General features: G+C 48.8%; 1 protein-coding gene across 1 annotated transcript; it reads left to right on the top strand.

The window, feature by feature from the left end:
• The first annotated feature begins 889 nt into the window (after positions 1 to 889).
• On the top strand, positions 890 to 27,868 carry LOC110588324 (BRI3 binding protein). The gene is made up of 3 exons (XM_021698653.2): positions 890 to 1,200; positions 12,123 to 12,225; positions 22,955 to 27,868. Exons 1-3 carry the CDS (start codon positions 997 to 999, stop codon positions 23,374 to 23,376), a joined length of 729 nt encoding a protein of 242 aa, XP_021554328.1. The 5' UTR covers positions 890 to 996; the 3' UTR covers positions 23,377 to 27,868.
• Positions 27,869 to 27,891: the final 23 nt, after the last annotated feature.

Genomic DNA, 27,891 nt, shown 5'->3' on the forward strand with positions numbered 1-27,891 from the left:
GAAACTGGGTCGTCTGCCCTGTAGAAGGCTCCACGTTCTGGATTTGACTGGAGGCTTCTCCTCATTTACTCCTCCATCCCCCCTATTTCCTGGAAACTGTTGGGTTAGATGTAGAGGTTAGATCGGGTGAGGGTTCAAAGTGTTTTGGCAAGAATCCATCGTAAGTGGCTCAGGTACTTCCTGCTAGTAGGGTAGGGCGTGTCCCGGTCAGGACAGCTTGGCCTCTCCATTTTCAAGTCACCTTCTTGGTTTCAGTCTCTTGCTGCCCGGCTCCTGCATCCATCATTTCACGAACGGGGTGCAACATGATTCTCTAACTCTCTCGCGCCCTCCTTTTTTAACCAGCTGGACTTCATCTTCAGAAAACTTTCCCTCCTCCCCTGTTCCGTGATGCCGAATTACAGTTCGTTCAGGAAGGGCAGGAGGGATGCTCGCTGCTTCCCCTTTATTTCCAAATTTCAGAATGGATGAATGGATGAGCTGGGGCCCTTGCCATCGCCAACGGTGGCCAAGGACTGGGGATCGTTATAAACTCCGTGACATGTTGTATCTGGTTCTCCAATCAATTAAGGTCATTATCCTTGCTGAGGCCGTTGCAAGTTTTAGGGGCACGGGCTGCTTTTTACCGAAAAGTTAAAAATAAAAATTAGTATATATTTTTTAAAGGTTAACCTCCCACACACACACTCAGTGGGGGCGGGGAGACAAAGCAGCCTCCGGCCTCCGCGGCCCCTCGCAGGGACGTTGCCGGGGACGTTGGGGGGGTCGTTGGCCGGGACCCCGCGTCCGGGGGCGGGGCGAGGCGTGGGCAGGGCCGTCGCGGCTTTGCGCGCGGGGCGGGGCAGGTGGCGCTGCGACAGCGGCGGCGGCGGCGGCGGCTGACAGAGGCGCGGCGCGCAGCCCCCCGAGCGCGCCAACGCGGTCCCCGCCGGAGCCGCGGCGTCCCCGGTGCGGCCCTCAGCCCCGCTCCTGACCCCGCATCCCGCCGGCCCCAGGATGGGCGCGCGCGCCTCGGGCGGGCCCCGGGCCCGGGCTGGGCTCCTGCTGCTTCTGCTGCTCCTCGGGCTGCTGGCCCCGGGCGCGCAGGGGGCGCGGGGCCGCGGCGGCACCGAGAAGAACAGCTACCGCCGCACGGTCAACACCTTCTCGCAGAGCGTCAGCAGCCTGTTCGGCGAGGACAACGTGCGCGCCGCTCAGAAGGTGGGCGCCGGGCTCGAGCCTGCGGTCACCTTGCCCCGGCCTCCGCGCACCTGGCGCCGGGGGCCGGCCTGGGCCGTGCGCGGCCTCCGGGGCTGCGGGGCGGCGAGGAGAGGGGAGAGGGGAGAGGGGAGGCCGGCCTGCGCCCCGGGGCCTGCCGCCTGCGGGCCCCCGCCCCCGCCCCCGCGCCAGGCCGTGGTCGGGACCCGCGGCCGATGCCCGCGCACGGCGGGGGCGCAGGGCCTCGGGCGCCCTCTGCTCAGCGCCCGGCACTTCTCCTTGGACCTTGCCCGCTAGCGCGGCGCGGGCAGGGCGGCCCCTGGGCTGCGCTGACGCCGGCCGCGCCTCTCATTCATTCATTCAGCGCGTTTGAAGGAGCACCTACTATGAGCCAGGCGCCGCGCGGGCTGCCCAGGGGGCGCCCTGCCCGCTCCCCAGCAACCCCGCATTTCTGTTAGCCTCACACCGACCCACTTCCCCTGAGCACCTTAGGCCCTCCTCCTTCTGCTTTGAGGCTAGTTAGGCCTTTTTTTTTTTTTTTTTTTTTTTTATTTTTACAAAAAAAGAAAGGGGAGTAGTGCAGTCTGCTCTGTTGCTTTGGCAACCTGGCCCAGAAGCTCTCCTGAGTTCCTACTGTGTGCCGCCCTTTGATTTGGAGCGTTTTTATTTTGGAGCTTTTATCAACCTGCAGACCCCTGTATGTTGAGCGCCCAGGAGGAGCGCGGGAACTTCTCCCCACACCCTGTCTGCCCTCTGGAGCCTGGTGGGACGGGCTTCGTTTGGGGCCAAGTCCCCTGAGAAAGGGGAAGTGAATGAGGGACAGTTGCCTGTGGTAATGTGGTTCCCTGAGCGCAGCCCTTGCTGTTCCTCCTGTTAAAATCTTTGCGCTAAGCTAGCCCTGGGGTTTGGGAACTCAAGTTCTGGCCCTACCACTTACAAGCCGGCTCGCTTTGCACCAGTGGCTTCATTTCTTTGAGCCTCAGTTTCTTTATCCTTTAAAAGGGGTTAATCATAATATCCCCTTCATTATGAGGTGGTAATTAGGAATCGTTAGTGCCTTCCTGGCCCAGAGTAATGGCCGAATCAGTATCAGCTACATCCTGGCCAAGGTGCAAATCCATATTGCTTTTAGCCCTGTTGGAAGGACTTTCAGGGTGAAAAAAAAAGTTTTCTGGTGCTTGAGATGGAGGGGGGAAAAAAATTAAAACCCAAATCAGATTGGCTGGATATTCTTATTGGGTGAAATGAAAAGATTAATTTAGTAGGAAAAAGGTGACTTCTGACTGTCCTCTCCTATGGGTGTACAGACACTTGTGGAGGTGGTGGGTTCTGCGGGGAGAAGATCACTTTGTAGGTGGCATGACCCAACACCTGAGTGCAAAAAGATTCTCATCCTGTCTGCCTGGGCATCAATGGTGTGAGCAAGGTGCCATTGTTCTTGAATGATTTGAAGGCAAAAATCTTTTGTTTTGGAGCAAAAATTTTGAAAGTCTGATTTGTGCAGGTGTAAGCACGGCAACTCATGTTTCGGCAGATGGTCCTAGGTGAGAATCTAAGTTCTATGGGCATGAAATACAGAATGATACTTAAGGGCCTAAGCTCTGGGCTATTGATTCAACAAGACAGCTCTATTCTGGCAAAGAACCTGGGAATCTCAAGGTCAGAATTCTTCCTGGGGTAAACCAGGGTTTGTGCCTTCAATAGGGATAATACAACTGTTATTTGCTTGAAATGTGCTGAGTGCTTTTATAGCTAAAGTAACTCAATTCTTAGAACAACCCTATGAGTAGATACTGTTAATGTGTTCATGTTGTAGGTAGGGAAACTGAGGCACAGAGTGGTGACGTGCGTGGCTTCAAGTCAAACTGAGTGCCAGAGCCGGGAATTGAACCCAGGCAGAGTGGGCCTGGAGTCCGCACTGGTACCTTCCCAGGTCTTCTTGCCTCATGACCCTTTCTGGTTCCCCCCATCAATGCAGCATCTAGAATGAGGCTGACCTGACATTTCCTGCTGCATGTAGCCCAGACTGGCCAGGCTTGGGGGAGGCTGTTTTGTTACTCTTAATTAAACAAAAACTGGGTCTGCTGGCAAGTGTAGTCTTCAGCATGCCTGGGGTTACTAATTGGAGCCAGACCGGCTTGGTGGGTTTGAAGTTTGAGGGTATTTAAAGACACACCCCATATTCCAATCTAGGCCACGACTAGAATAAACCCGTGATGTTCTGGTTTGGAGCATGGGCCTTGCTGTCCCGCAGACACGGGTCGGAATCCCTAGCTCTGTGATCGTGGGCCAGTTGTTTGACCTCTCTGTCTCATTTGCACAGGGGAGATGAACTAGAGGTTGAATGCAATTAGCCACACTGTACAATACTAGGTACTGAATAAGCATTTAGTAAATGGTAGAAGATATTTATTATATAAGAAACAGGTTCATCTGGTAGGAGAGTGATCAACTCATTTATTTTTTAAAAACTATTAAGCAACTTGTACATGAGTGTTCATAGTGCTTTGCATATTAGCCAAAAAGTGGAAACAACCCAAATGTTTATCAGCTAATAATGGATAAGCTGCGGCCTGTGCAAGCAGGGAATATTATCCAGCCCATAAAAAGGAATAAAGCACTTGGATGAAACTTGAAAAACAAATGAAAGGAGCCAGACACCAAGGGCCACATGTTGTATGATTCCATTTGTATGAAATATCCAGAACAAGCAAATCCGTAGAGCCTGAAAGTAGGTAAAATGGTTGCTAAGGGGAGGGGGGAATAGGGAGTGACTGCTTAATTGGAGAGGGGGTTTCTTTTTGGGGCAATGAAAATGTTTTGGAACTAGGTAGAGATCGCACAACAGTGTGAGTGTACTAAATGCCACTGAATCGTACACTTTAAAATGGCTAATTTTATGCTGTGTGTATTTTACAACAATTTTTAAAAATTTCTTAAGCACCTATTATATGAGCACAAGCCAGACAAAATGGCCCCTCCTGTGGACCTTTCATGGGACAGGCGATAGATAAGTCAGATACATAAAACAAGATTATTTCCGAGTAATAAATGCCGTAACAGAAATAAGAGAAGATGATGTAATCATAATGAAGAATCATCTCTGTTTAAGTTTAGTATGTGTCTGCACTGTTATAAGAGAGAGGCTCTGTGATGACCTTCCCTGTTTTACAGATGAGGACAGCAAGGCATGGAAAGGTTGAATCTCTTGTCCCCAGTCTAGCTAATCAGAGGGAGAGGGCTGGGCATGCCTACACTTGTAACCTCTGCAGAATTGGAAATACGTGGAATAGAGTGAGCTGAATGAGAAGGAGGTGGAGGGACCGAGCATGCCAGGCAAAGGGAACAACATGAGCAAAGGCCCTGTGGTGGGAATGGGTTTGGTGTATGAGGGCCAGGGAGGGCCAGTTGTAGGGCTGTGACAGACTGAGCAAGGAACAGAGGGAGACAGCCCTGTCAGGCAGGACCTAGGGTTTAACAAAACAGGCTCAATAGTGATGCAATAAAGGCCTTTTGGGGAGCCAGGAGAAAGGGGTGGAGTGCCCTGCCTGGAGGCATTGGGCAGGGGGTGAGGAAGGGGCGTGAGTTGGGTCTGGGAAAGATGGGTTGGCAAGGAAGGAAAGGGCTGGGACAGGTTGGAGCATGGTTCACAGGTTGGCTGCATTGGGGTGTAGATCTTGGGGAGCACAGGGAAAAATTATAGCTGGACTCACATGGTGGGAACGTCTGAATGCTAAGCTGAGAGCTGGTGTTTTTTTCTTACCCCTTTGCTTTTTAGTTTTTGTGTTTTTTTTTAAGAAGCTTAACATTTAAAGTTTTGTTGTTGTTGTTGTTGTTGTTGTTGTTTTTTAAATAAGGCCACAGTTGCGTGGAATGCCATTTCAAATAGTTCAACAGTTAAGAAAAAGAAATCTGCTTGCTACCTCTGACCCCATCTCTATTCTCCTTCCCAGAGCGGCTAGATATTCTGAGCATACAGATAGATCCTGCCTCTTCATGGGTTTTCTGTTTGTTTTTCATTATGCATGCTGTTGCACTCTCCCCCTCCCCCTCCCCCTTTTTTAATTAATGAGTTTTGGAGACCAGATCTTATTGGTACATAAAGCTTTCTTTTTTTAAAAGATTTTATTTATTCATTTGAGACACAGAGATATATAGAGAGAGCATGAGCAGTGGGAGAAGCAGAGGAAGAGGGAGAAGCAGACTCCCCGCCGAGCCAGGAGCCAGATGTGGGGCTCGATCCCAGGACCCTGGGATCATGACCTGAGCCGAAGGCAGACGCTTAACCATCTGAGCCACCCAGGCGCCCCCTGACATTGACATTTTTGAACAGCACAGACCAATTGCCTTTTCTTCCCCCTTGTTTTGGTAACAGCTCTAGGGAGCTATAATTCAGGTACCATAACCCTTCGGTCATGGAGAGTTCAGCGGTTTTGAGTATATTCAGAGAGCTGTACGGCCGTCACCACAATCGATTTCAGAACATCCTCTTCACCCCAGAAAGAAACCCTGCACCCATTAGCCGTCATTCCCCTTCCCCCATCCCTAGACAACCCCTAATCTGCATTCTGGCTCCGTAGACTTGCCTATTCTGGACGTTTCATACAAAGGGAATCACACAGTGTAACTGGCTGCCATCAAGATTCATCCATGGTGTGACCGGCATCAGAACCTCATCCCTTCTTACGACTTTCTATTTATTCATCAGTTGATGGATATTGGGTTGTTTCCGCTTTTTGGCTACTATGAATAATGCTACTGTGAACATTCACGTACGAGTTTTTTGGGTTTTTTTTGAGAGAGAGCGCACAGGCAGGGGGAGCAACAGGTAGAGGGAGAGGGAGAAGCAGGGAGCCGATGCGGGACTCGATCCCAGGACCCTGGGAGCACGATCTGAGCCAAAGGCAGACGCTGAACCGACTGAGCCACCCAGGTGGCCCCATGTACAAGTTTTTATGTAACATATGTTTTCAACATTTGGGGTGTATAAGTAGGAGTGGAACTGCTGGGTCACGTGGTAACTGACATTTCAAGCAACCATTGTATAGACGCACCATTTTGGATTCCCAGCAGCAGCGCATGAGGATCCCCACTTCTCTACATTCTTGCCAACACTTGTCATTGTCTTTTTGGTTATAGCCATCGGAGTGAGGCCGAAATGGTATCTCACCGTGGTATTGACAGACCACTCTTTTCTTTTTTTTTTTTTGAGATTTTATTTTTAAGTTATCTCTACCCCCAACCTGAGGCTTGAACTCACAACCCCCAGATTGAGAGTCGCAGTTCCACTGACTGAGCCAGCCAGGTGCCCCCAGAGCAGTCGTTTCTTGAAATGTCCTGCAGTGTGTGTTGTCTGTTCCTTCGCGGTTACATAAGGGCACATGTACATATCCGGCAAGAATTCTACCGAAGGGGTCTGTGTGTTTGCCCTGGAGGCACATCAGGGTGCCTTTCCCCTTTGTGACTCATTTGTGATCTCTGTGTACGTCCCGGTATTTTTCGTTCATGCAGTCTTTGCAGGTGGTGTGTCCTTCACATGCTCGGGCAAACTTGAAAACAGAAATGTCACTCCTTCTCTGACTTGCTCATCAAGACACATTTGCTGATTTTCCTTGGAGTCAGTTTGCATGAGCCAGAGGGTGACAGGGGTGAGATTGGGATGCAGGACGCCGCCCGGAGGTGGGTGTCCAGGCTTCTCTGCCGCAAGAAGAGGGATAATGAAATCCTGGCTTGAGTAATTTTGTCCCTTCCTCGGGGACAGCTGCGGGCCTCCCGAGTCTGTTCACCTGATTCTCCCTTGTTCTAACTTTTCATCCCGAACATTGTACAACCTGCACCAAGGGAGAAAGAATCTTGTAATGAACCCTACACCCAACACCCATGGCTTCTGTTTATCAACCTTCTGCCATTCCTGTTACGTTTATCCCCTTGCCAAAAACGACATTTAACCTGCAATAATATCTTAAAGCCAATCCAAGACATATTAGTTAACCTGAGAATACTTTAGTCTGTATCTTTTTTACTTATTTATTTATTTTTAAGATTTTTATTTATTTATTTGACAGAGAGAGAGACAGCGAGAGAGGGAACACAAGCAATGGGGTGGGAGAGGGAGAAGCAGGCTTACCACCGAGCAGGGAGCCCGATGCGGGGCTCGATCCCAGCACCCTGGGATCATGACCCGAGCCGAAAGCAGATGCCCAACGACTGAGACACCCAGGTGCCCCTTAGTCTTTCTTTAACAAACAACAAAAACATGACCACAAAACACGCGGCTCATGGCAATATTCTGTAGTGACTAACCCCAGTCCATTTTCTAGTTTTTCAACGGACTCGAAAGGTCTCCTGACAAAATTGCTTCCTTTGCATTGGGATCCAAACGAAGTTTACCGTCCATTTAACCAATGTGTCTGTTAAGGCACCCTTTAAAAAAAATATCTTTCCTTTAAGGGGTGCCAGGCTGGCTGAGTCGGTGGACCATGTGATTCTTGATCTCGGGTTGTGAGTTCGAGTCCCACGTTGGGCGTAGGGATGACTTTAAAAAAAATCTTTAAAAATAGGTATATCTTTATTTTTTTAAGAACAGTTTTAGATTTATAGAAAAACTGAGAGGATGGTACAGAATCCCCTCATACCTTGCAGCCAGATTCCCCTGTTGGGAACGTCCTACATTCTTATAGCACATTTATTGTGTGAATGAACCACTATTGATAGATTATTAGTAGCTCAGAGTCCATGCTTTCTTTCGATGTCCTTGGTTTTTACCCCACATCCTTTTGTGTCTGAGGATCGCATCCAGGACAGCGCACTGGATCTAGCTGTCCTCGAGCTGGGACATCTCTTGGCCTCTCCTTGTTGGAGGCCACCTGGGCAGTTTGCAGGAGCCCTGGTCAAGGATTCTGCAAGACACCCGTCAGCTCTGATGGGTCTGAGGTTTTTCTCGTGTGGGTTTGAGTGGAAGACACATCAAGGGCACAGACTCTCAGCCTGATTCAAGTGGCCTTAGTTTGAAGGGCTCTTTCCCTCTCACTGCTTCTTGTGTCCCCTGTGGCTTCTGTGGTGGGCAAGCCGGGCCCTCATCCTGAGGTGAGTCCGCGTCCACGCTGGGCAGGTGCAGCGCTCCGGGCTCCGGGCTGCGGTATAACCCCTGTAGGAGTGGCTCGGGGCTGCCTGAACAGGGCCACACTGTGCAGCTCCAACAGTAGGAATTTACTAGAAATCCGAGACCACAGTGTTGGCAGGGTCATTTCTGCCGAGGCCTCTCTCCTTGATGTGCACACGTGTTGTCACGTGGCCCTCCCTCTCTGTGTGTCTGTGTCCTGATCTCCTCTTCTTATAAGGACATGGGTCCCATTGGGTTAGGGCCCACCCTAGTGACCTGGTTTTACCTTCCTTACCTCTCTGAAGACCCTATCGTTAACTCCAGTCACGTTCTGGGGTCCTGGGGATTCAGGCTTCAAGGTAGGGGTTTAGGGAGAACACAGTTCATCCCCCTCAGGGCTCCCGTGTCTTCGCCCGGTGAAATGGGCCAAGGTGTCCTACATCTTGGGAGCAGTAGCTAAAGCAACAGTGTGTCCACAGGGCAGAGAGTGAGCTTGCCCAAGTGTGGTTAAAAGGCCAAGGGTGGGCCCTTCTCTGCTTTCAGCCTCTCCTGCCCTGGGCCAGTTTTCAGGAAGGGCCTGTTCTTCCTTCTGAGCAATGCCTGTCCTGCGTGGGCACGAGGATTTCCCCAGGATGGCGGGTCTGCAGGCACCTACCTGGAGACCTGCGTGATTAGGTGCTGTGACAAGCATCCTTAGCAGCTCCGATGCCTGGGCCCCCGGTGCGTGCCCACCCCGTGCGGAGGCCTTTCCAGGTTGCAGTGTCCAATCCTGTCTTGGCCCCATTTGACAGCTGACAAAACCGAGGCACAGAGAGTTTCAGCGGCGTGAGCACTGGTGCCTCTTCCTTCCAAAATAGCTGCTTCCTCACACCCTTTTTGGGGGAGCTGGTGCCATCTCAAAGGCCCAAAAGCCTCTTCTAGAAAAGCCTAGGGCCCTTCTTTTTTCCTCCATTTGAACAAAGTATAAAAACTGCTACCCAATTCCAGACCAACGTGTACGGGTCGTACATCCATTATGCAGCAGGATGAGCAGAACAGGGCATATCTGCAAAGTGGAATGCTATATGGCCATAAAAAGGAATGAACTCCTGATTCCTGGTACGACATAGGAAATGTCATTGTGAGAGAACGAAGCCAGACATGAAAGGTCACGTGTCATACGATTCCGTTTGTGTGGAAAGTCTAGGAAAGGCAAATCCGTAGAGACAGATTAGTGGTTGCCTAGGTTGGGGTGGAGGGATGCGGGGTTTCTTTGGAGGCGATGACCATGTTCTAAAATTAGATTATGGTGATGGTTGTATAACTTTGTAACCTCGTGACTATTCCAAAGACCACCCAACTGGACACTTTGAAGACATGAACTTAATGGTGTGTAAATCATATGCCAGTAAAGCTCTTTTTTAAAAAAGGAGCTTTTTTTTGGTTTTTGTTTTTTAGAAAGAGAGGGGAGTGGACAGAGGGTGAGGGAGAAGGAGAGAATCCCAAGCTGAGTCCCCTCTGAGCACAGAGCCCAACGCTGGGCTCAGTCACGTAACCCTGAGATCATGATGTGAGTCAAAACCAAGAGTTGGATGCTTAACCAACTGCGCCACCCAGGCACCCCTAAAAACGGAGTTTTAATTAGACCATTACCAATGGGCCTTCTACCCCGGGGGAAGATGCATCGCACCACCTCCTCCACTGACAAGAGGGGCAGCCGCCCTCTCTTTTTTGTGACACGTATGCTTCCTTCTGGTGTTCTCCACACAGTCTTTTCGTTTGTGTATGTATGTGTTTTTTTTGTTTTTTGTTTTTATTTTTTTTTAAGGAGACTCCACACCCAACGTGGGGCTTGAACTAAGGACCCTGAGATCAAGAGTCACATGTTCCACTGACTGAGCCAGCCAGGTGCCCTATTTTTTGGTTTTTGGTTTTTTTAATCACAGCTCTTCTGTTTTGTTTTTTTTTTTACCCTTCCATTTTAAAATAGCTTTATGGAGGTATAAGTCAAGTACCATACAATTCATCCCCCTAAAGTGTGCCGTTCAACCCTCGTTAGTCTGTTCACAGAGTTGTGCACTCATCACCACAGTCCGTGGTAGGATGTTTCGTCATTTCTAGGAAAATCGTGTACCTTTTAGCTATCACAGCCCCTGGCAACCGCCCATCTACTTTCCGTCCCTATGGCTTTGCCTCTCTTGGACATTTCATGCAAACAGAATCATTTGCTATGTGGCCTCTTGCGTCTGGCTTCGTTCCCCGAGTGTCACGTTTTCAAGGTTTGCTGACGTGGAAGCATGCATCAGTACTTCCATTTTATGGCCAAATAATATCCCGTTGTCTGGATAGACCAGGCTTTGTTCGTCCATCCATCAGCTGATGGCCACATGGTCTTTGCGTGTACAAACCCCGTTAGGGCAGTGACCTCAGGATAAAAGGATGATTCCTTGCAGGATATGTTGGGGTCAGTGCTCTGTGAGAATATGGGATGTCAGTAGGGATTGTGATCACTTACCGGGTGCTCAAGGCACTTCACGTGAATAGCGCACCTACTGCTCGGAAAACCAGATGGGGTGGTACAAGGGCATGTATCTCTTAGCTGGAGCTCTGCTGTGTATGGTACGTGTGTATCTGTGTATCACACGCACGGCTGCGTAGCTAGCAGCAAGAGGCAGATCTGAGGTTTGAACCCAGGCACTTAGACTCCCAGCCGCACGCACTCTCAGCCACCACACAGAACGGACATGGAGGTTATTCGAGTCCTCTCTCTCCCGGTTGCTGATTCACCCCTGCCTCTTTTACCCCTGTCCTGGGGCAGCGATCCATCCACGAAGTCTGATTCCAAATGCCATAGCCACTTCACTCCGAGGCACTTCTTGCCCACATGTGAGTCAAAGGGCACTAGTCCAGGGCTCCGCTCGGCACTCCTGTTTGCTGTCATAGTGTAGGTGGGTACAACCGAGGTGCCCATGGGGAGGGATTGCTTAAACCTCTTTATGGAGAATGAGGCAGCTCTGTCCAGGCTGAGGTTGAGTAATCACCAAGACAGAGTGGCACGGGAGAAAAACTGCAAAACCGTGCACATTCGCTGCTGCTGGTGGGAAGAACATTTGTCCGCCATCGCTCACTGGGCAGCTCTAAGGGAGGCCACAGAAGCGACTGATAACAGCAGGTGCCTCCGGACGGAGGTTTGCATCACGGGGAGTGAAGTGGGAGGCTTACTTTTCACTGAGTTCCCATTTGCAGCTTTGAGTTTTATACCATGTGTGCAGAGTATTACTTACTCCAGAAAAATAGGTGAACGAGGCTGCACCTCCTATTCGTATTCCTCCGGAATCACCCGGAGAGCTCATGAAGCCCTCCGACGGCCCGGGTCCTTACAGCCGGGTGGGGCGTGGGGTTCTAGCGTTTCCACGTGCCCAGGACATGGGATACAGCTCACATGTGAGAACGACCATCACCCTTGTCCTCATCCCTCGAGGCAGCACCCACACTCCAGGCGAAATGGGTTGGGGGGCAGAAACTCCCACTGTTTAAAAATGAGAAATTAGGCAGAGAAAAGCAGAGACCTTCACCTTGTCGTGAGCAGCAGGGCTCTAGGAGAAATCAGAAGTGGAGTGAAGCCACTTTGCGGGGACCTCCCGTCTCCCATAGGTGTGCCGCTCGGCCTGTGGAGGAGGAGGCTTGACCAGACTTCCCCCAGCTCCTGGCCGACCGGGCTCATGACAGCGCCCAGGCTACCCGGCTCTGTTTCCCGTTGATGTGTATACCACCAGGCCTGGATGGACGAGGAGAAGGGGGCGTTGTCCAAGTCAGCATAGTGACCATTCTCTTCTTTCTGCAGTTCCTGACCAGGCTGACGGAGAGGTTCGTGCTGGGGGTGGATATGTTTGTCGAAACGTTGTGGAAAGTTTGGATGGAGCTCTTGGATGTTCTTGGACTTGATGGTACGTGTGTGGAGGGGGGGAGCATTCATTTAAGGCACTCTTTCATTCTAGTGGTTCTCAAGGTGTGGATGCAGTATCTGCAGTGGGTGGCACAGGGGACCCCTTGGAAGGGGGCAGGGGGACACAAATGAACATTTCTTCTTGTAATAGTTGCATAAAGAAATGGCCCATCCAAACTGAGATTCACAGATGCTGTTTAGGGTAAGGTACGGGTGGGTGGTGCTGACTCGTCTGCCCCTGGCAAAGCCGCATGGACCAGAGGTGAAGCCTCTGGGTTGTTGGGATCCATCAGACTAGACAGTTATTTAGGCAGAAAGGGATTTCATACAGAGTTTGGGGCACTCACAGAATTATCAGAAGGACAGAAGAAGCGGTGTGTGGCCCCCAGAACACTGCCGAACTGGCCTGTGAGAGGAGTTGCTGCTCAGCCCCAGGAATCAGGAGGCTGCCTCTGGGACGGTTGAATTGAAGGTCACGGGCCCCGGGCCAGGCTGCCACCTCTTTTGCCAGGAAGTCTCCAGTAGCCTGTGTTGAGGTCCCCAAGACCAGCCCCAGGTTCGGTGAGGCACTAGGAAGACCCAGGACTCAGCATTATGGTCATGCTCATGGCTGTGACTTATTAGAGCGCAAGGACACAAAGCACCATGAGCAAGGGGGACAGGACGCTCTAATTCCTCCAGCAACAATTTGAGACGACAGGTGTAAAGTGTCGTCTACCAGGGAAGCCCGTTAGAGACCCAGTGCCCGGGGTGTTTCTTAGGGCTGGTCACCTAGGCACTTTCCGCCTGGCACCGACCAAAACTCCCGACTGCCCGCAGGAAAGCAGGCAGTCAGCATAAACCACGTGATTCGTACAAACAGTCCAGGCACAGTCCCTTATGAGGGAATGGAGGGAAGTCCCCTCCATACATGTGTTTTTTCCACACCACCAAGCAATAAACTCCATCCTCCGTGGACACTGACCAGGCGTCCCAGAAATTTAACTGAATTCTGACCCTGTCTATCTGGATAGTGTCAGAGCGAACCCACAGGGCAAGGGCTCCCCCCACAAGACTGCCCCTTCATCCCTAGATGCCAGTTGCAAGCCCACCTGTGCTTCTGACCGACCGGCTCTAAATCGAAGGTTGCCACGCACCCCTACCTGGCTTTGACTGATTTGCTAGAGCGGCTCACAGAACTCCAGAAACCCATTTCCTTAACTAGGTTACAAGTTTGTTATAGATGGATGTAACCCAGGAATAGCCAGATGGAAGAGATATGCAGCGCGAGGTCCGTGGGAAGGGCCAGGGAGCCTTAATGTTCTCTGAGCTCCCCGACCTGGAACCTCCCCAAACCCCGTCCTGTCAGGGTCTTTATGGAGGCTCCGTGACTGAGGCATGATTGACCGAGTCCTTGGCTATCGGTGATTGACTCAACCTTTAGCCGCTCTCCCCTCCCTGGAGGTCAGGGGATGGGACAGAAGTCCCAGCCCCCTCCTCACGGTTGGTTCTCCCAGCACCCAGCCCCCCTCCTTAGGGCCTTTCCAAAAGTCACTGCCTTGGAACATGCTCAGGTGTGGCTCAAAGGGGCTTGTTCTGAATTATCAAGATAACCGTTATCGCTCTCGTCCCTTAGAAAACTCCAAAGGATTTAGCTGCTCTGTGCCAGGCATAGGGACAAAGACCAAATATATATACTTCTTATTACAAATCACCATATCACACTCCAGAAATCCAAGTTCCCAGATGCCAGCCAAGGGCCCATCTTACCTGCACACCTTTCTAGAGAGCAGCCTCAGGCCCGCTGTGTTAACCCTTCCTGCACACCTCCTAACTCAGCGTCCTCTCTTGGCCCCTGTGGTTCCTTCTCGACCGATAGCCAGGGTGTTTTTTTGTTTTTATTACAACTTTTGCTGCATAGAGTGATTTTTAAAAAAAGCAAAACATTAGTCGGGTCAAGTCATTCACCTTCAGACTGCCCAGTGACCCCTGTCACACTTGGAATCGACATAGAGCTCCCACCGAGGACAGTCAGCACCGAGGATCTGCCCAGCCCCCTACCCAGTCCCCCGCCTCCATCCTGCTCTTGGACACAGCTTTGGTTCCGTTAGGTATCCCCTGCCAGGAGCAGTCCCTCAGCCCTTTGCCTGCTGAGTCTTTCCCATCCTCTGCTCTCTGGCACATGACACCTCCTCCAAGGGGCCCATCCTGACTAACCCATGTACAGGGACCCCATCTGTCCTCACACCCACCATCCCTCACCAGCTGTGATGTCCCGTGTGCACGCACGCTTGCGCATGTGTGTGTTTATTGCTCATCTCCCTTCTGGAATCTCTGCTCCTGTGAGTGGGGTTTTGCCCATCTCCTCCAGACTGCCCCCTCTGCCTTACTCTGCCCCTGGTGCACAGGGGCCCATCGCTCATAAAAGTTGGAGGACTGTTGGTCCCACTACTTCGCTGCTGGTGTGAGTTCACTTGTGTCCCCCCAGAAGCACCCCAGAAGCCCCATATCTGTGAACATGAGCTTATTTGGGAATAGTCTTTGTAGATATGATCAAGTTAAGATGAGGTCATCCTGGTGGGTCCTACGGCCAATGTTCTTGTATGAGGAGGGAAATTTGGACACAGAGACAGAAATACCCAGAGAAGAGACGGCCCTGGCAGAGACCAGAGAGCTGTGGCCACAAGCCCAGGACGCCTGGAGCCCCCAGGAGCTGGAAGAGGCAGGAGGGACCCCTGTGGAGTGCTCAGGGAGAGCAGCCCCGCCCACACCTTGATTTCGGAATTCTGGCCCCCAGCCAGCAAGACAGTGCATTCCTATTGCTTTAAGCCACCTCATCTAGTCATTTGTTACAGCGGCTGTGGGAAACCCTGGCCACGTGCAGGGTCTCTGGGAGCCCTCCTGCTTGCCTTTGACACTCCCACCTGATGGACTGGAGACTGGCCCCATAGGTGGGGCTCCCTGGTTCACACCCGCTGTCGTCCCCCCTCAGCCCCTGGGAACCTGACTCCAGCCTTGAATCACCGAGTTCAACCTGTGAGAGACCTTAGACCAGCTCAGGGCACCTCACCGCTCAGGCAAAGAATCCGCGGCAGCGGGACGGCCCTTTGAGAGGATGCTGTGCCACCTGCAGCCTCCTGGGGCTGCTGGGGACCCCTCCTGGGAGTCAGGCTGAGTCAACACACAGCACAGATACAGCAACTGCGTGCAACCTGCTCGGCCTCCGTATTCACCTCCTGCCCAGATTCCATCCCTGACCGACGCGCCCTGCAGAAGCGAGCCTGATTGCAAAAAGTTGCACGCAACTTGGAACGGAAAGCTAGAGTAGCGACAGCCTCCTGATTACACGGGACAGGATCAGAACAGCATCATTCCACAGAGGCCCCACGTGCTTGTGTTCATGGCCAGGGTCGCTGGACATCCCAGAGGTGAAAGAACTCCCTTCCATGTCATGTTTTCCCCTCGTAGTTGGTGCATCAGCTTCAAAGCATCCAAAGGCCTTTGGAATTTGCATCTTAGGCTTAGAAGTTTGAGTGTGCAAAAGGCAGGAAACTGTATCCCAAAGTTGGATATTCTGGTGCAAAATGTTTCCATGAGTACAATCCTCTAACTTCCGACTCCAGAAGTTTTCAGGGTCCTGGAGCCTCCTGAGCCAGAGCGGTCCAATGGAAATAGAATGCCAGATGGTATTACACGTTCCAGTTTCCATTAGAAAAGTAAAAAGACATTAACTTAATAAGGTGTTTTAGTTGACCCAATAGGTTCAAAATATTGTCATCTCAACTTTTGATCAATACAAAAAATTATTAAGGTATCTTACATTTTGGGGGGTATTAAGCCGTCAAAAGCCAGCCTGTATTTGACACAGCACATCTCCGTTCCGTCTCGCCACATCTCAAGCGCTCCGTGGCCACACGTGGCCAGTAGCTACCATAATGGACACCATGGCGTTAGCCCCACTCTAGATCTGGTGGCTCAAGCCACTGTTCTGGGAAGTGGAGCCCTTGTCCAGGAGTCGGCAGGATGGATTTAAGTCTTGTGCCTTCATCAAGTTGTTTGCTTTCTCTGAAGGCTTGGAAGCCACTTCCCACACGTGCTGTGACCACGCATCAGGATAGTGCAGGTAGTGGGTGGCTCCAAGCGCCAGACTCCCTGCATCGCAATCCCAGCCCTGCCCCACTCTAGCTGTGGGACTTAGGGCAAGTCACGCTCTGCGCCCGAGTCCCCACGTGGGAAATGCCACATATCCTCAGCACGTCGTGAGGACCAGAGACAATCAGTGCAGAGCCGTTAGAACGGTGCCTGGCCCGCGGTAAAGGCCTCTTGAACACTCCATGGCTCACGAAGGGGCTGTGCTCCAAAAAATACGTCACCGTGCGCTTCTGGGACTCACGCAATCCCTATTCTCTACGCTGAGGGCCGCCTGTGCCCGGCTTTGCTCAGAGCCAGCTCTCCCTGGGCTCTGGATCGGGTGGGCCCCTAATCCAGTATGACCGGCGACCTCACCGAGGTCACGCGAAGATGAAGGTAGAGATCGGGGGATGCTTCCATGCGTCAAGAAGGCCAGGGATGGCCCGCATACCCCAGAAGCCGGGGAGAGGCCTGGGATGGATTCTTCCTCACGGCCTCAGAAGGCACCGCCTGTCGACACCTTGACCTCACACTCGTGGCCTCCATGCTGTGTGAGAATATGATCCTCTTGTCTAAGCCACACAGCCAATGGTTCTTCACTGTGGCAGGCCTGGGAAGCAGATACAGGCAGGACATCCAGAGCTGCTCATGTCCTATTTAGGACTTTTAGGGCCTCCGTGGGAGGCAGGGTGCTCCTTATGAGCCTCGCTGGAGAGAAATGCAGTTTTTATTAGAGTCGCTGAATGGTCGTTAACCATTCTCTGCCCCAGTCGGGTATTCCCCCTGGGGGTCCTTGGGCCCACTGGTCACCGAACTTGGCCCCTTGATAACCTGATAGTACATGCTATGTGGCTTTGGTTGTAAGAGGCTAGTCCGGCGGTTTTCAAAGTATGCTCTGAGAAGCCCTGGGGGGGGGGGGGCGTTCCCTGAGGCCCCTCAGGGAATACCGTGAGGTTAGGCATTCAAGGAGTGCTTCCATAGTTTTTTACATCGATTCCACGTCGATAATATGTTGAATACATTGGGCTAAGTATCTTCACATTAATTTTTACCTGTTTCTTTTTTGCCCTTTTTAATGTGGCCACTAGAAATATTTAAATTACATCTGTGGCCTACCTTTGTGGCTGGCATCCTGTTTCTGTGGATTCAAAACCAGATCTGAGGATCCAGCCCTCCTCTCTCAAAGCGGATATTACAGAGATTTGTAAAAACGCAAAACAACTCCACTGTTTTCATTGTGGGGGGTTTGGGGGTTTTGTTTTAGAAAGCAGTTATTTTTCATGAAAAATATATTATTTGTGTTAACCTATAATGGGTTCACTGTTATTTTTAAACAAATTGATAATAATATTTAAAAACGAATTTATTCCTTTTGCTTAATTTTTCTGTAAATCTAAAACTCTGAAAAATTAAGGCCATTTAATAAAAAAATTTTTTTAAGAAAAAATTAGCCTTAAAATATGAGGTATATCTAAGTACAAAATCATGATGAAGTTCTATTTTATTTTACTTTATTTTATTATTTTTTTAAAAAGATTTTATTTATTTGACAGAGAGAGAGCAGGAGAACACAGGCAAGGGGAGCGACAGAGGGAGAGGACGAAGCAAGCTCCTTGCCAAGCAGGGAGTCCGAAATAGGGCTCGATCCCAGGACTCTGGGATCATGACCTGAGCCCAAGGCAGTCGCTTAGCCATCCAGGGACCCCTATTTTATTTTTTTAAGTAGGCTCCATGCCCAGTGTGGAGCCCAACATGAGGCTTGAACTCAATGACCCTGAGATCAAGATCTGAGCTGAGATCAAGAGTCAGAGGCTTAACTGACTGAGCCACCTAGACACCCCCAATGAAATTCTTTTTTAAATTAAGAATTTATTTATTTATTTTTTAAAAGATTTTATTTATTTATTTGAGAGAGAGAGAGAAAGAGAGCACAAGAGTGGGGTGAGGAGCAGAGGGAGAAGCAGACTCCCTGCTGAGCAGGGAGCCCGATGTGGGACTCGATCCCGGGACTCCAGGATCATGACCTGAGACGAAGGCAGACGTTTAACCGACGGGAGCCACCCAGGCGCCCCTAAATTAAGAATTTATTTTAAAAAATAATTAAAAAAATAAATTAAGAATTTATTAAGGGCCCCTGGCTGGCTCAGTCGTAAGAGCATGTGACTCTTGATGTCAGGGTTGTGAGTTCGAGCCCCACGTCCAGGGTAGATATTACTTAATAAATAAAAGTTAAAATAAAATGGTCAGTGTTTAAAAAACAATTGGTTAGAAATTAGTTTTAGTTTGTACTGTGATAAATATAAATAGAACCCATATAAACAAAATCTCTTGGGAGTCCTAAGACCAAAACAGTTGGTTTTGTCTCATCTTTTGCTGGGGTTAAGTGTGAAAACTCCAAAGTCAAAGCCACACTCAGTCAGATGCTCCTGATGCCTCCGGAAGGCACAATGAAGGAGTGCAGCACCCTGGCATTTGGGGAGTGAGTGCTGGGTGACCCCGTGCCTTCAGCTTGGACAAGGTTTTAGTTTCTGAGGTTGGGCCCCATGAAGTGGCCAGCTGATGCACAGTAATCTGATCACTTTGGAGGCGGCAGGCCGCTGGGGGTGAAGGGAGGACGGGAGACAGTTGCGCTGTGGATGCATTTAAAGCATCAGAAAGGTTCAAGTCTTCCATCTCATGCTCACTTCAAATCCTCATGTCCCACCTCTCCCCTCTTGCCTTCCCCCTCGTGCATGGAGTGGATTGTGCATCAGCCAGTAGGTCTCAAAGTGAGGCCCACCTCAGATCTACAAAATCCCATGTCCTGGGGGTGGGCCTGAGCTGTGTGTGTTGAAGGGCCCTCCAGGGCAGTCTGAAGCACACACTCGAGTTGAGAACTTTGGTTGAACATTGAAGGCACTTAGGATAGAACTCCCCTTGAACGTGGTAAACAACACCATGAGGAGACAGACCGCTCCAGGATATAGGGCCCTCTGCAAGAAAACTAGCCTTGAAAACTGGTCTTCAGAAAGTCATTGTCACAGGACTCTTCTAGATTAAAGATGGCAAACACAGCATGGCCAATTGCAGTGCATGAACCATGATTGGATCTCAGTGGGAGTGGTGGCGGTCAGGGGGATGAATGATAGGGAATTTAATATTCTTAGTTAAAATCATGGTATCGTGGTTTTGAGGAGAATGTTTATTCTTAAAACACAAAAGCCATCGGAATTTGGAAAGGAAGAAGTAAAATTGTCTCTCTTTGCAGACAACATGATTTTATCTATAGAAAATCCTAAAGACTCCACCAAAAAACTGTTAGATCTGATCAATGAATTCAGTAAAGTTGCAGGGTGCAAAATTAACATACAAAAATCAGCAGTATTTTTATACACTAACAATGAATGATCTGAAAAAGAAATAAAATTATCCCATTTATAATAGCATCAAAAACAATAAAATACTTAGGAATAACTTAACCAAGGAGGTGAAAGATCTCCACTCTGAAAATTGCAAGACATTGATGACAGCACAAATAAATGGAAAGTTATCCCATGTTCATGGATTGGAAGAATTAATGTTGTTAAAATGTCTGTTGTTTAGGGACGCCTGGGTGGCTCGGTCAGTTGAGTGGCTGCCTTCGGCCCGGGTCATGATCCCAGGGTCCTGGGATCGAGTCCCGCATCGGGCTCCTTGCTCGGCGGGGAGCCTGCTTCTCCCTCTCTCTCCTTCTGCTTGTGCTCTCTCTGTCAAATAAATGAAATCTTAAAAAAAATAAAAAATAAAATGTCTGTTGTTTACCCAAAGCCATCTACAGATTAGTGTGGTCCCTATCAAGATTCCAATGGCTTTTTTTTTACAGATGTAGAAAAAAAGTCCTAAAATTTATATGGAATCACAAAAGACCCAGACTAGCCAAAGGAATCCTGAGAAGGAAGAACAAAGTGGTACTTGCTGATTTCAAGTTGTATTATAAAGCTGTAGTAATCAAAATAGTATAATGCTGGCATAAAAACAGACACGCAGACCAATGGAAGAGAATTGAGAGTACCGAAATAAACTATGGATCTCTGGTCAACTAGTATTTGACAAGGGAGCCAAGAATACTCAGTGGAGAGAAGACAGTGTCTTCAATAGACGGTGCTGGGAAAACTGGATATTCATGTGTAAAAGAATGAAACTAGACCACTATAATACACCCCTTACAAAAATGAACTCAAAATATATTAAAGACTTAAATGTAAGACCAGAAACCATAAAACTCCTAGGAGAAAACAGGTGGTAAGCTCTTTGACATCAGTCTTGGCAATGATTTTTTTGGGATTTGACACCAAAAGCAAAAATAAACAAGTGGGACCACATCAGACCGAGAAAGTTCTGCATAGCAGAAGGAACAACCTACAAAATGAAAAGTACCTATGGAATGGGAAAAATATTTGCAAACCATATATCTGTTAAGGGGTTAATATCCAAAATATATAAAGAACTCCTACAACTCAATAGCAAGAAACCAACAATCTGATTAAAATACGAGCAAAGGACCCAAACAGACATTTTTCCAAAGAAGATATACAAACGGCCAACAGTTATGTAAAAAGATGCTCAACATCACTAATCAGGGAAGTGCAAATCAAAGGCACATGAGATATCATCTTACACCCTACTGAAATGACTGTCGTCACAAAGACAAGATTACAAATGCTGGCGAGGATGTGTGCAGAAGGGAACCCGTCCTTGTGTGCTGTTGGTGGGATTGTCAGGTAGTGCAGTCACTATGGAAAACAGTATGGGGGTTCCTGAAAAAATTAAAAATTAGAGTTACCATATGATCCAGCAATCCCGCTTCTGGGAATATACCCAAAGGAAATGAAAACACTATGTCATAGAGACATGTGCACCGCCATGTTCACTGCAGCATTATCTACGATGGCCAAGACAGGGAAACAACATAAGTGTCCATCGATGGATGAATGGGTAAAGAAGTGATACATACACACAATGGAGTATTACTCAGCCATAAAAAGAGAAGGAAGTCCTGCCATTTGCAGCAACATGGATGGAACTTGAGGGCATTATGCTAAGGGAAATAAGTCAGACAGGGAAAGACAAATACTGTATGATCTCACTTATATGTAGAATCTTTTAAAAAAAAAAAAAAGCCTCATAGAAAAAGAGATCAGATTTGTGGTCAGAGGTAGGAGGTAGTGGGTGGGGGAATTGTAATAAGATGGTCAAAAGGTACAAATTTCTAATTACAAGATAAATAAGTACCCAGGGATGTAACATACAATGTAATGATTATAGTTAACTCTGTTGTATGGCATATTTGAAAGTTATTAAGAGAATAGTAGATCCTTGGGGCGCCTGGGTGGCTCAGTCGTTAAGCGTCTGCCTTCGGCTCAGGTCGTGATCCCAGGGTTCTGGGATTGAGCCCCACATCGGGCTCCCTGCTCCGCAGGAAGCCTGCTTCTCCCTCTCCTACTCCCCCTGTTTGTGTTCCCTCTCTCGCTATGCCTCTCTCTGTCAAATAAATAAATAAAATCTTAAAAAAAAAAAAAAAGAGAATAGTAGATCCTAAGAGTTCTCAGGACAAGAAAATTATTTCTTTTTTTTTTTTTTGTATCTATATGAGGTGATGGATGTTAATTAGTTTATTGTAGTAATTTCACAATATATGTAATAAGTCATGCTTTACAGCTTGAGCTTATACAGTGCTTTATGTCAGTTATAGCTCAATAAAACTGGAAAAAAATATGCCAAAGTATGATCTTTTGCATCTTTCAAATGGCTCGGTAAAAAAAAAAAAAGTATGTGACAAAACAAGATATGGTAAAATGTTAACAACTATTAAACCTAGTGGTTTCAATAGGAGTATTTATTTTACTATCCTTTTAACTTTTCTGTTTGAAAATTTTCTTAAGTTGGGCACACAGAAGATGCAACTCCTCCATTTCACTCCATGTTTAAGATGGAACTTCATGTATGATTAGGTTTGGCTGTGAGTAAGAGATCCAAAATATCAGCAGCTTAAACAAGATGGAAGCTTATTTCTCTATGTGAAAGTTCACAGGTAGGTGGTTAGGCAGGTAGGTGGCTTTGCAGCACGTTGTCCTCAGAACCGAAGCACCTTCCATCTTATTGCTTCCCAATTAGGTGACTTCCCTTACTTCATGGCCCAAGACAGCTGCTCCCACTCCCGCCATCACATCCACATTCCAGCAGACAGAAGAAAAGGAGGTAAAGGGCACATTCCTGCTACTTTTAGGAAAAACCCCTGGAGGCCACCACAAAACATCTCCTTGACCAAAGCTTGGTTTTGTAGCTACAGGGGAGGCCAGACATGCCTTCATCCCAGGCAGCCGCATACCCGGCCTAAAATTGGGCGTTTGTGACTCCAGAAGACAGGAAGGGAGGAAATACAAGGTCAATTTGTAAGCTCTGCCCTGCCACAAAAAGGCATCTTAAACTCAGGATATGGCAGGTGGTCTCCCAGGGCTTAGCACGAAGGATCGCGAGGCAGCCGACTTTGGGGACATCTTATTGTAGAGACCCAGCAAGGGAGCCGAGCCGCCCGAGCCCCACTTGGAGAGAAACCCCTGGCTCCTGGTGACCGGCCACTGTCCCTCTTTTCTGTCCCGCAGTGTCGAACCTGTCCCAGTACTTCAGCCCGGCCTCGGTGGCCAACAGCCCGGCCCGCGCCCTCCTGCTGGTCGGCGTCGTCCTCCTGGCCTACTGGTTCTTGTCTCTGACCCTGGGCTTCACCTTCAGCCTCCTGCACGTGGTGTTCGGCCGCTTCTTCTGGGTCGCGCGGGTCATCCTGTTCTCCATGTCGTGCGTGTACGTCCTGCACAAGTACGAGGGGGAGCCGGAGAACGCCGTCCTGCCCCTCTGCTTCGTGGTGGCCATCTACTTCATGACCGGGCCCATGGGCTTCTACTGGCGCAGCGGGCCCAGCGGCCCCAGCGTGGAGGAGAAGCTGGAGCACCTGGAGAACCAAGTCAGACTGCTCAACATCCGCCTCAACAAAGTGCTGGAGAGTCTCGACCGCGCCAACGGCAAGTGACAATCAGCCAGCCGGCCGGGTCCCCTCACGCCAGCGCCCGCTCTCAGAAAACAGAAACGGAGAAGGAAGAAGAGAGCCCCAAACCCCAAACAATCTCAATAAACGTTCCTGAGCGCGGCGGGGGGCGCTCTGTGAGGGTCTTTCCGGCCACGTGTCGACCCTGAGGACGCGTTCCCAGCAGAATGATGGGATCGCTTGTGTAGAACCACCACCAAGTGTCATTAGTGGGGGGAACATATTTTTTAAACAAAGGATAGAATCACATTAGCTGTACAGTAAGAGTTTATCTGTGCATAGAGCATAAAGTTAATTTTTTCAAGCACTTAAATACATCTTTTGTAAGGTTTTTTAACAAAGGCAGATCGAGTCAAGTTTAATCAAACTTTACGTTGAGGGGAAGAATATGCTAATGGGACACTTTGGAGTAAAAGCTCCAATTGCTGGCATTTGATTCACAGCATAGGGCTTGGTGGGGGAGGTCTGGGTGCGTTATTCTCACGTCCCAAAACCGTGGGCTTCATTTTCTGTTACTTTCAGTTGGGCTGATGGATGTTGTCGGTTCTGGGTGTGGGCGCTTGGGGTCCAGGACGGAACTAAACATCTTTTGGGTCCTAGTGACCCCAGCCAGGTGCCTGTCAACTATATTTCTAAAAGGAAAGATTATTATTTGTGGAAAACCTGAGATTCCTTGGTTGGTTTGTTTATTTCCCTTCTGAACTTTGATGTATGTAACCTCCACGTTTTGTAAAGGAAAACTCAAGGACCAGGCAAAGAAACGTCTCTGGGGTTTGACGCCGAGAGCCATGGGCGGGGGAGCACCGAAGCTCCCTCTGGCAGGAGTCTGTTTGATGCCCTCGTGACGCCGTCTGCCAGCTAGACCTCCAGACGAAAGGTCTGCCCTGCAGGGTTGTTGTTTGTTTCCTTGTGGTTTTGGTGGACTCAGGACCATGGAAGGAAGACAAACCGTAGCAGCTAATAACATTTCCGAGTCTGTCGCTGCTTCTAAGGCATTCTCAGGAACAATAAGCAGCGAGAAACACGCCTTGGAGAAGATCCGAATTATTTTTCCTGAAATTTTTACCATCCATGTGTTAGGTGCTTTCTGTCTGAAGTCTGTGGTGCCCTCATCTTAGGTAGTGCCCAGGGGCAGAGAGGGACGTACCAGGCAGACAGCAGTGGGGGGCCTCGGCAGGGGCGCCTTGCGAGGCTGGGTCAGGGGTGCAGGGAAACACCCCAGTCTCGGCCCCCCCGGGCCTGTCGGTAAGCACCGGGGAACACACAGCAAGGAGGGGAGGCTCAGGCTTTGGTGGAAGGCAGTTTCGAAGGCGGCCAGGGGTTGTGACTCCCTCCACGATCCTTCCCGGCCCCCCTCTGTGCCCCGGGGGTCCCCTCACGGAGCCCCTGTATGCAGATTTGCAGAGACCTCTGTCAGATTGGGCAGAACCAAGAGCCCACGGTCCACATAGCATTCTGGAGAAAACCCAGCTGTCTGCCAACTCTTGTGCGGTATTCCCGGGAAGTTTTATTTTGGGTTGCAAGTATCGGGAAAACAGGAGCAGCTGTTTTTGAGAATGTTGATGAAACTTCTGCTTTTAAGGTGCACATAATGGGACCCAAACTTGGTTCATGTCCTGAAACGCATACCTGTTCTCCAGGGTGTGCTCGGGCAAATCCTTATCCATGGGCATCTGGAGCCCGTGGTTTCTGGATCGAAGCTGTTCCAGTTTTGCCATTTAGATACTTCCAGACAAATCTCTTTTAGCACAGGGTACGGGGAGGCCATCCTTGCCCTCCTTCCTTTTGTGCATTTGGCTTTTGTGTATTGGGAGTGTTTGGTACTAAATAAAACATTGCTTTGCCCACGTTGGCGGGGGGAGAATTGGCATTTGGTGCGCAAGGGCTTTAAAGTCCTCAACTATCATGGGTCTGGATAGAATATCCACCTCGTTCCCCCTGCCACCTTCCCACACGAAGCCTGAAGGTGTAGACAGGAACACTGTTTTAATCTCCGGTAAATCAAGGACGGCTCGTGCCTCTGGGCCCCGTTGCGCTGAGACCGGGAGCAGCAACTAGAAATCGCTGTTGGGAAGATGCACCACTTTTACCCAATGAGCCAAGTGTGGGCTCTGAGGCCAGTCTTAGAATCTGATACACTCAGATGAAAGATGGCTTTGTCTTCAATGAAAGAACCTATAGTTAAATAGGCGTATCACTTCAGGGCAGAACGTTATTTGAAATTTGGGTAGGAATCGTGGATGTTAGATCTGGATAAATCTTGCTCTTTGATGCACATGTTTGCTTTTTGTTTTGGGCATCTTCTTACCTCCAAATAGTTTGGGATTTTTTTTTCTTTCTCCCTTCCATGGAAGCTTGTTAGGGTACTTGGCCTCTCCCAGAGCTCCCCATCTCTTCTTTTTCCTCTCTTTTGTACATGGAAAAAAAAATGTATTTTTGTACCATATCTCATGCCTGGAAGAGAAACCCTTTTTTTATGTCTCCCGGGCCGTAGAACATATTAGTGCAACACTTCGGTCAATGTGATGTAAAAAATCCTGATGAGAACTACTGTGAATGGGTTGTCACTACGACTCTGTTTTCTAGATCTCTTAAAGTTCATCAGTGTTTATTTCCCAGTGCCTCAGTGTCCTGCCACACGCCACGAACAGAAAAGAGAAAGGACCAACTCTCTCTCTGACTGGCTGGATTTGTGCGGCTGCTCCGGAGTCTGGGTTGACAATGACCTCTGCCCTGAGAGCTAACAAAGGTGTTTCCGCGGCGCACCGGCCTTCCATCAGTACATTCCCCGCAGCGATCAGGATCGGCATCATCAGCCTTCTGGGGGCTTGGGGCTTTCTGTTTCAGCGATACCCCCATCCCTTCTGGTAACAAAATGCAGCGATAGAATTTCTCGAAAGCCGGTCTTGTGCATTGTGCCACGGTCTTTATTGAGAAAGGTAACTGGGTGACTGGCACGGGAGGCCAATACCATTGAAAGAAGGTTTGTCACAGGGTTCCCTAAAGCCAATGGGCACTGCATGCCACGCAGGGCCCCCCGAAGCCCTTCATGTGCAGGGTCGGGAATCAGAGAAGGGGGTCCGTGCTTGATGACTATGGTCGTGGGAGGTGACCAGGTTCGAACAACCCCTCCTGGGTGCCAGGGGCAAACGTGCAGATTGGGGTCAGTGGTTGCGAGGATTATACTAGGACTTTGCTGAGGGTAGGCTCGTGGGGAAGATGTAAACCCCGTTGGCTGCTAGTCTGTCTCTGACTCAGCAGCCTTACGGAGAAGTGAGGAACAATGTCACATAGCCAATGCAGCATCGAAAACATGGTGCATACACCCTGTGCCTGGTGGCAATCCCGAACCGCTTCATTTCTATGCCTTCTGCTTCTTAAGCTGCTCTAGATGATTGGCACCTGATCACCCCTCCCTGATGAGGTTTGATTGTCTGACTTAACCCAAAAGCCAGCTCTGGCCGTCTAACTGGCTCATGTTAGAAGGAGTTCCTAAGGCCCTAAGTTGTCATTCCCCCTTCCACAACTTAAAAAAAATATATATATATATACATATATATATATATATATATATATGTATATATATATATCTCCATTCTGCAAAGTTTTGTTTATGGTCATCTGAGTAATTGGACTTTTGCTTCTCAGTTGTGAATAGTGAGTAATAGAATTATATATTTTTTTGCAGGATCTAACATAGTACCCTTAAAATTAGTATTGGACAGCCGTCAATATGATGTACAGTATCTGGGATAAACAAACTTAGTTCAGTGTACTGAATTCTGTGCTTTCCTCCTCAATGATTCCCCGATTTGCAGGAGATATACCAGGACTGGTTTTGCCATTGTGGTGGCATAAAAGGCTGATTGTCATTTGCATCGTCTACTGAAAAACCTGTGGCAGCTAATGATGTCATTGACCCTATGTTCTAATGTCTTTTTGCAGATTTAAAGTTTTTGTTATAGTGTCAGCTTTAATATTCGCATGTGTGTTAAATCTCTGGATACCGTGTAATTAAACTGATTTCTTGTGGTGACGGTGATTAGTGCTCACTTAAAATCCAGCGAAGCAACTATTTCCCCTCTTAACTGGAAATCATATTTGTGAGGTATGGTGTCCATTATCAACAGTGTATTCATGATTCAGTTCATATTTTGTGTATCTGATAATAAATTTTCTATAGCATTTGATTTCACACTTAATATAAACCCATTTGATTTGAATATGGTGGTGTGTGTGTGTATGTGATGTGTGCACACTTTAGTTCCGTAAGCCTTGGAAAACTGATTCTATGAATATCAAATATAGACATAAATGTATAAGGCTTATTTTATTTGCAAAATGGTACCTACATTCCTCCTATTTATTAAATCACTGGCTTTAGTGTTCTGTAGAGATATTTGTAGACCGATTTCAGAACGGAATGAAAATATTGTGAAATTACAGCTTAATAAATGTTTATTGTAATTTTGTTGTACAGATTTCTTAAATATGTTTCAT

Source organism: Neomonachus schauinslandi, chromosome 14 (assembly GCF_002201575.2).
Source record: "Neomonachus schauinslandi chromosome 14, ASM220157v2, whole genome shotgun sequence".
NCBI lineage: Eukaryota > Metazoa > Chordata > Mammalia > Carnivora > Phocidae > Neomonachus > Neomonachus schauinslandi.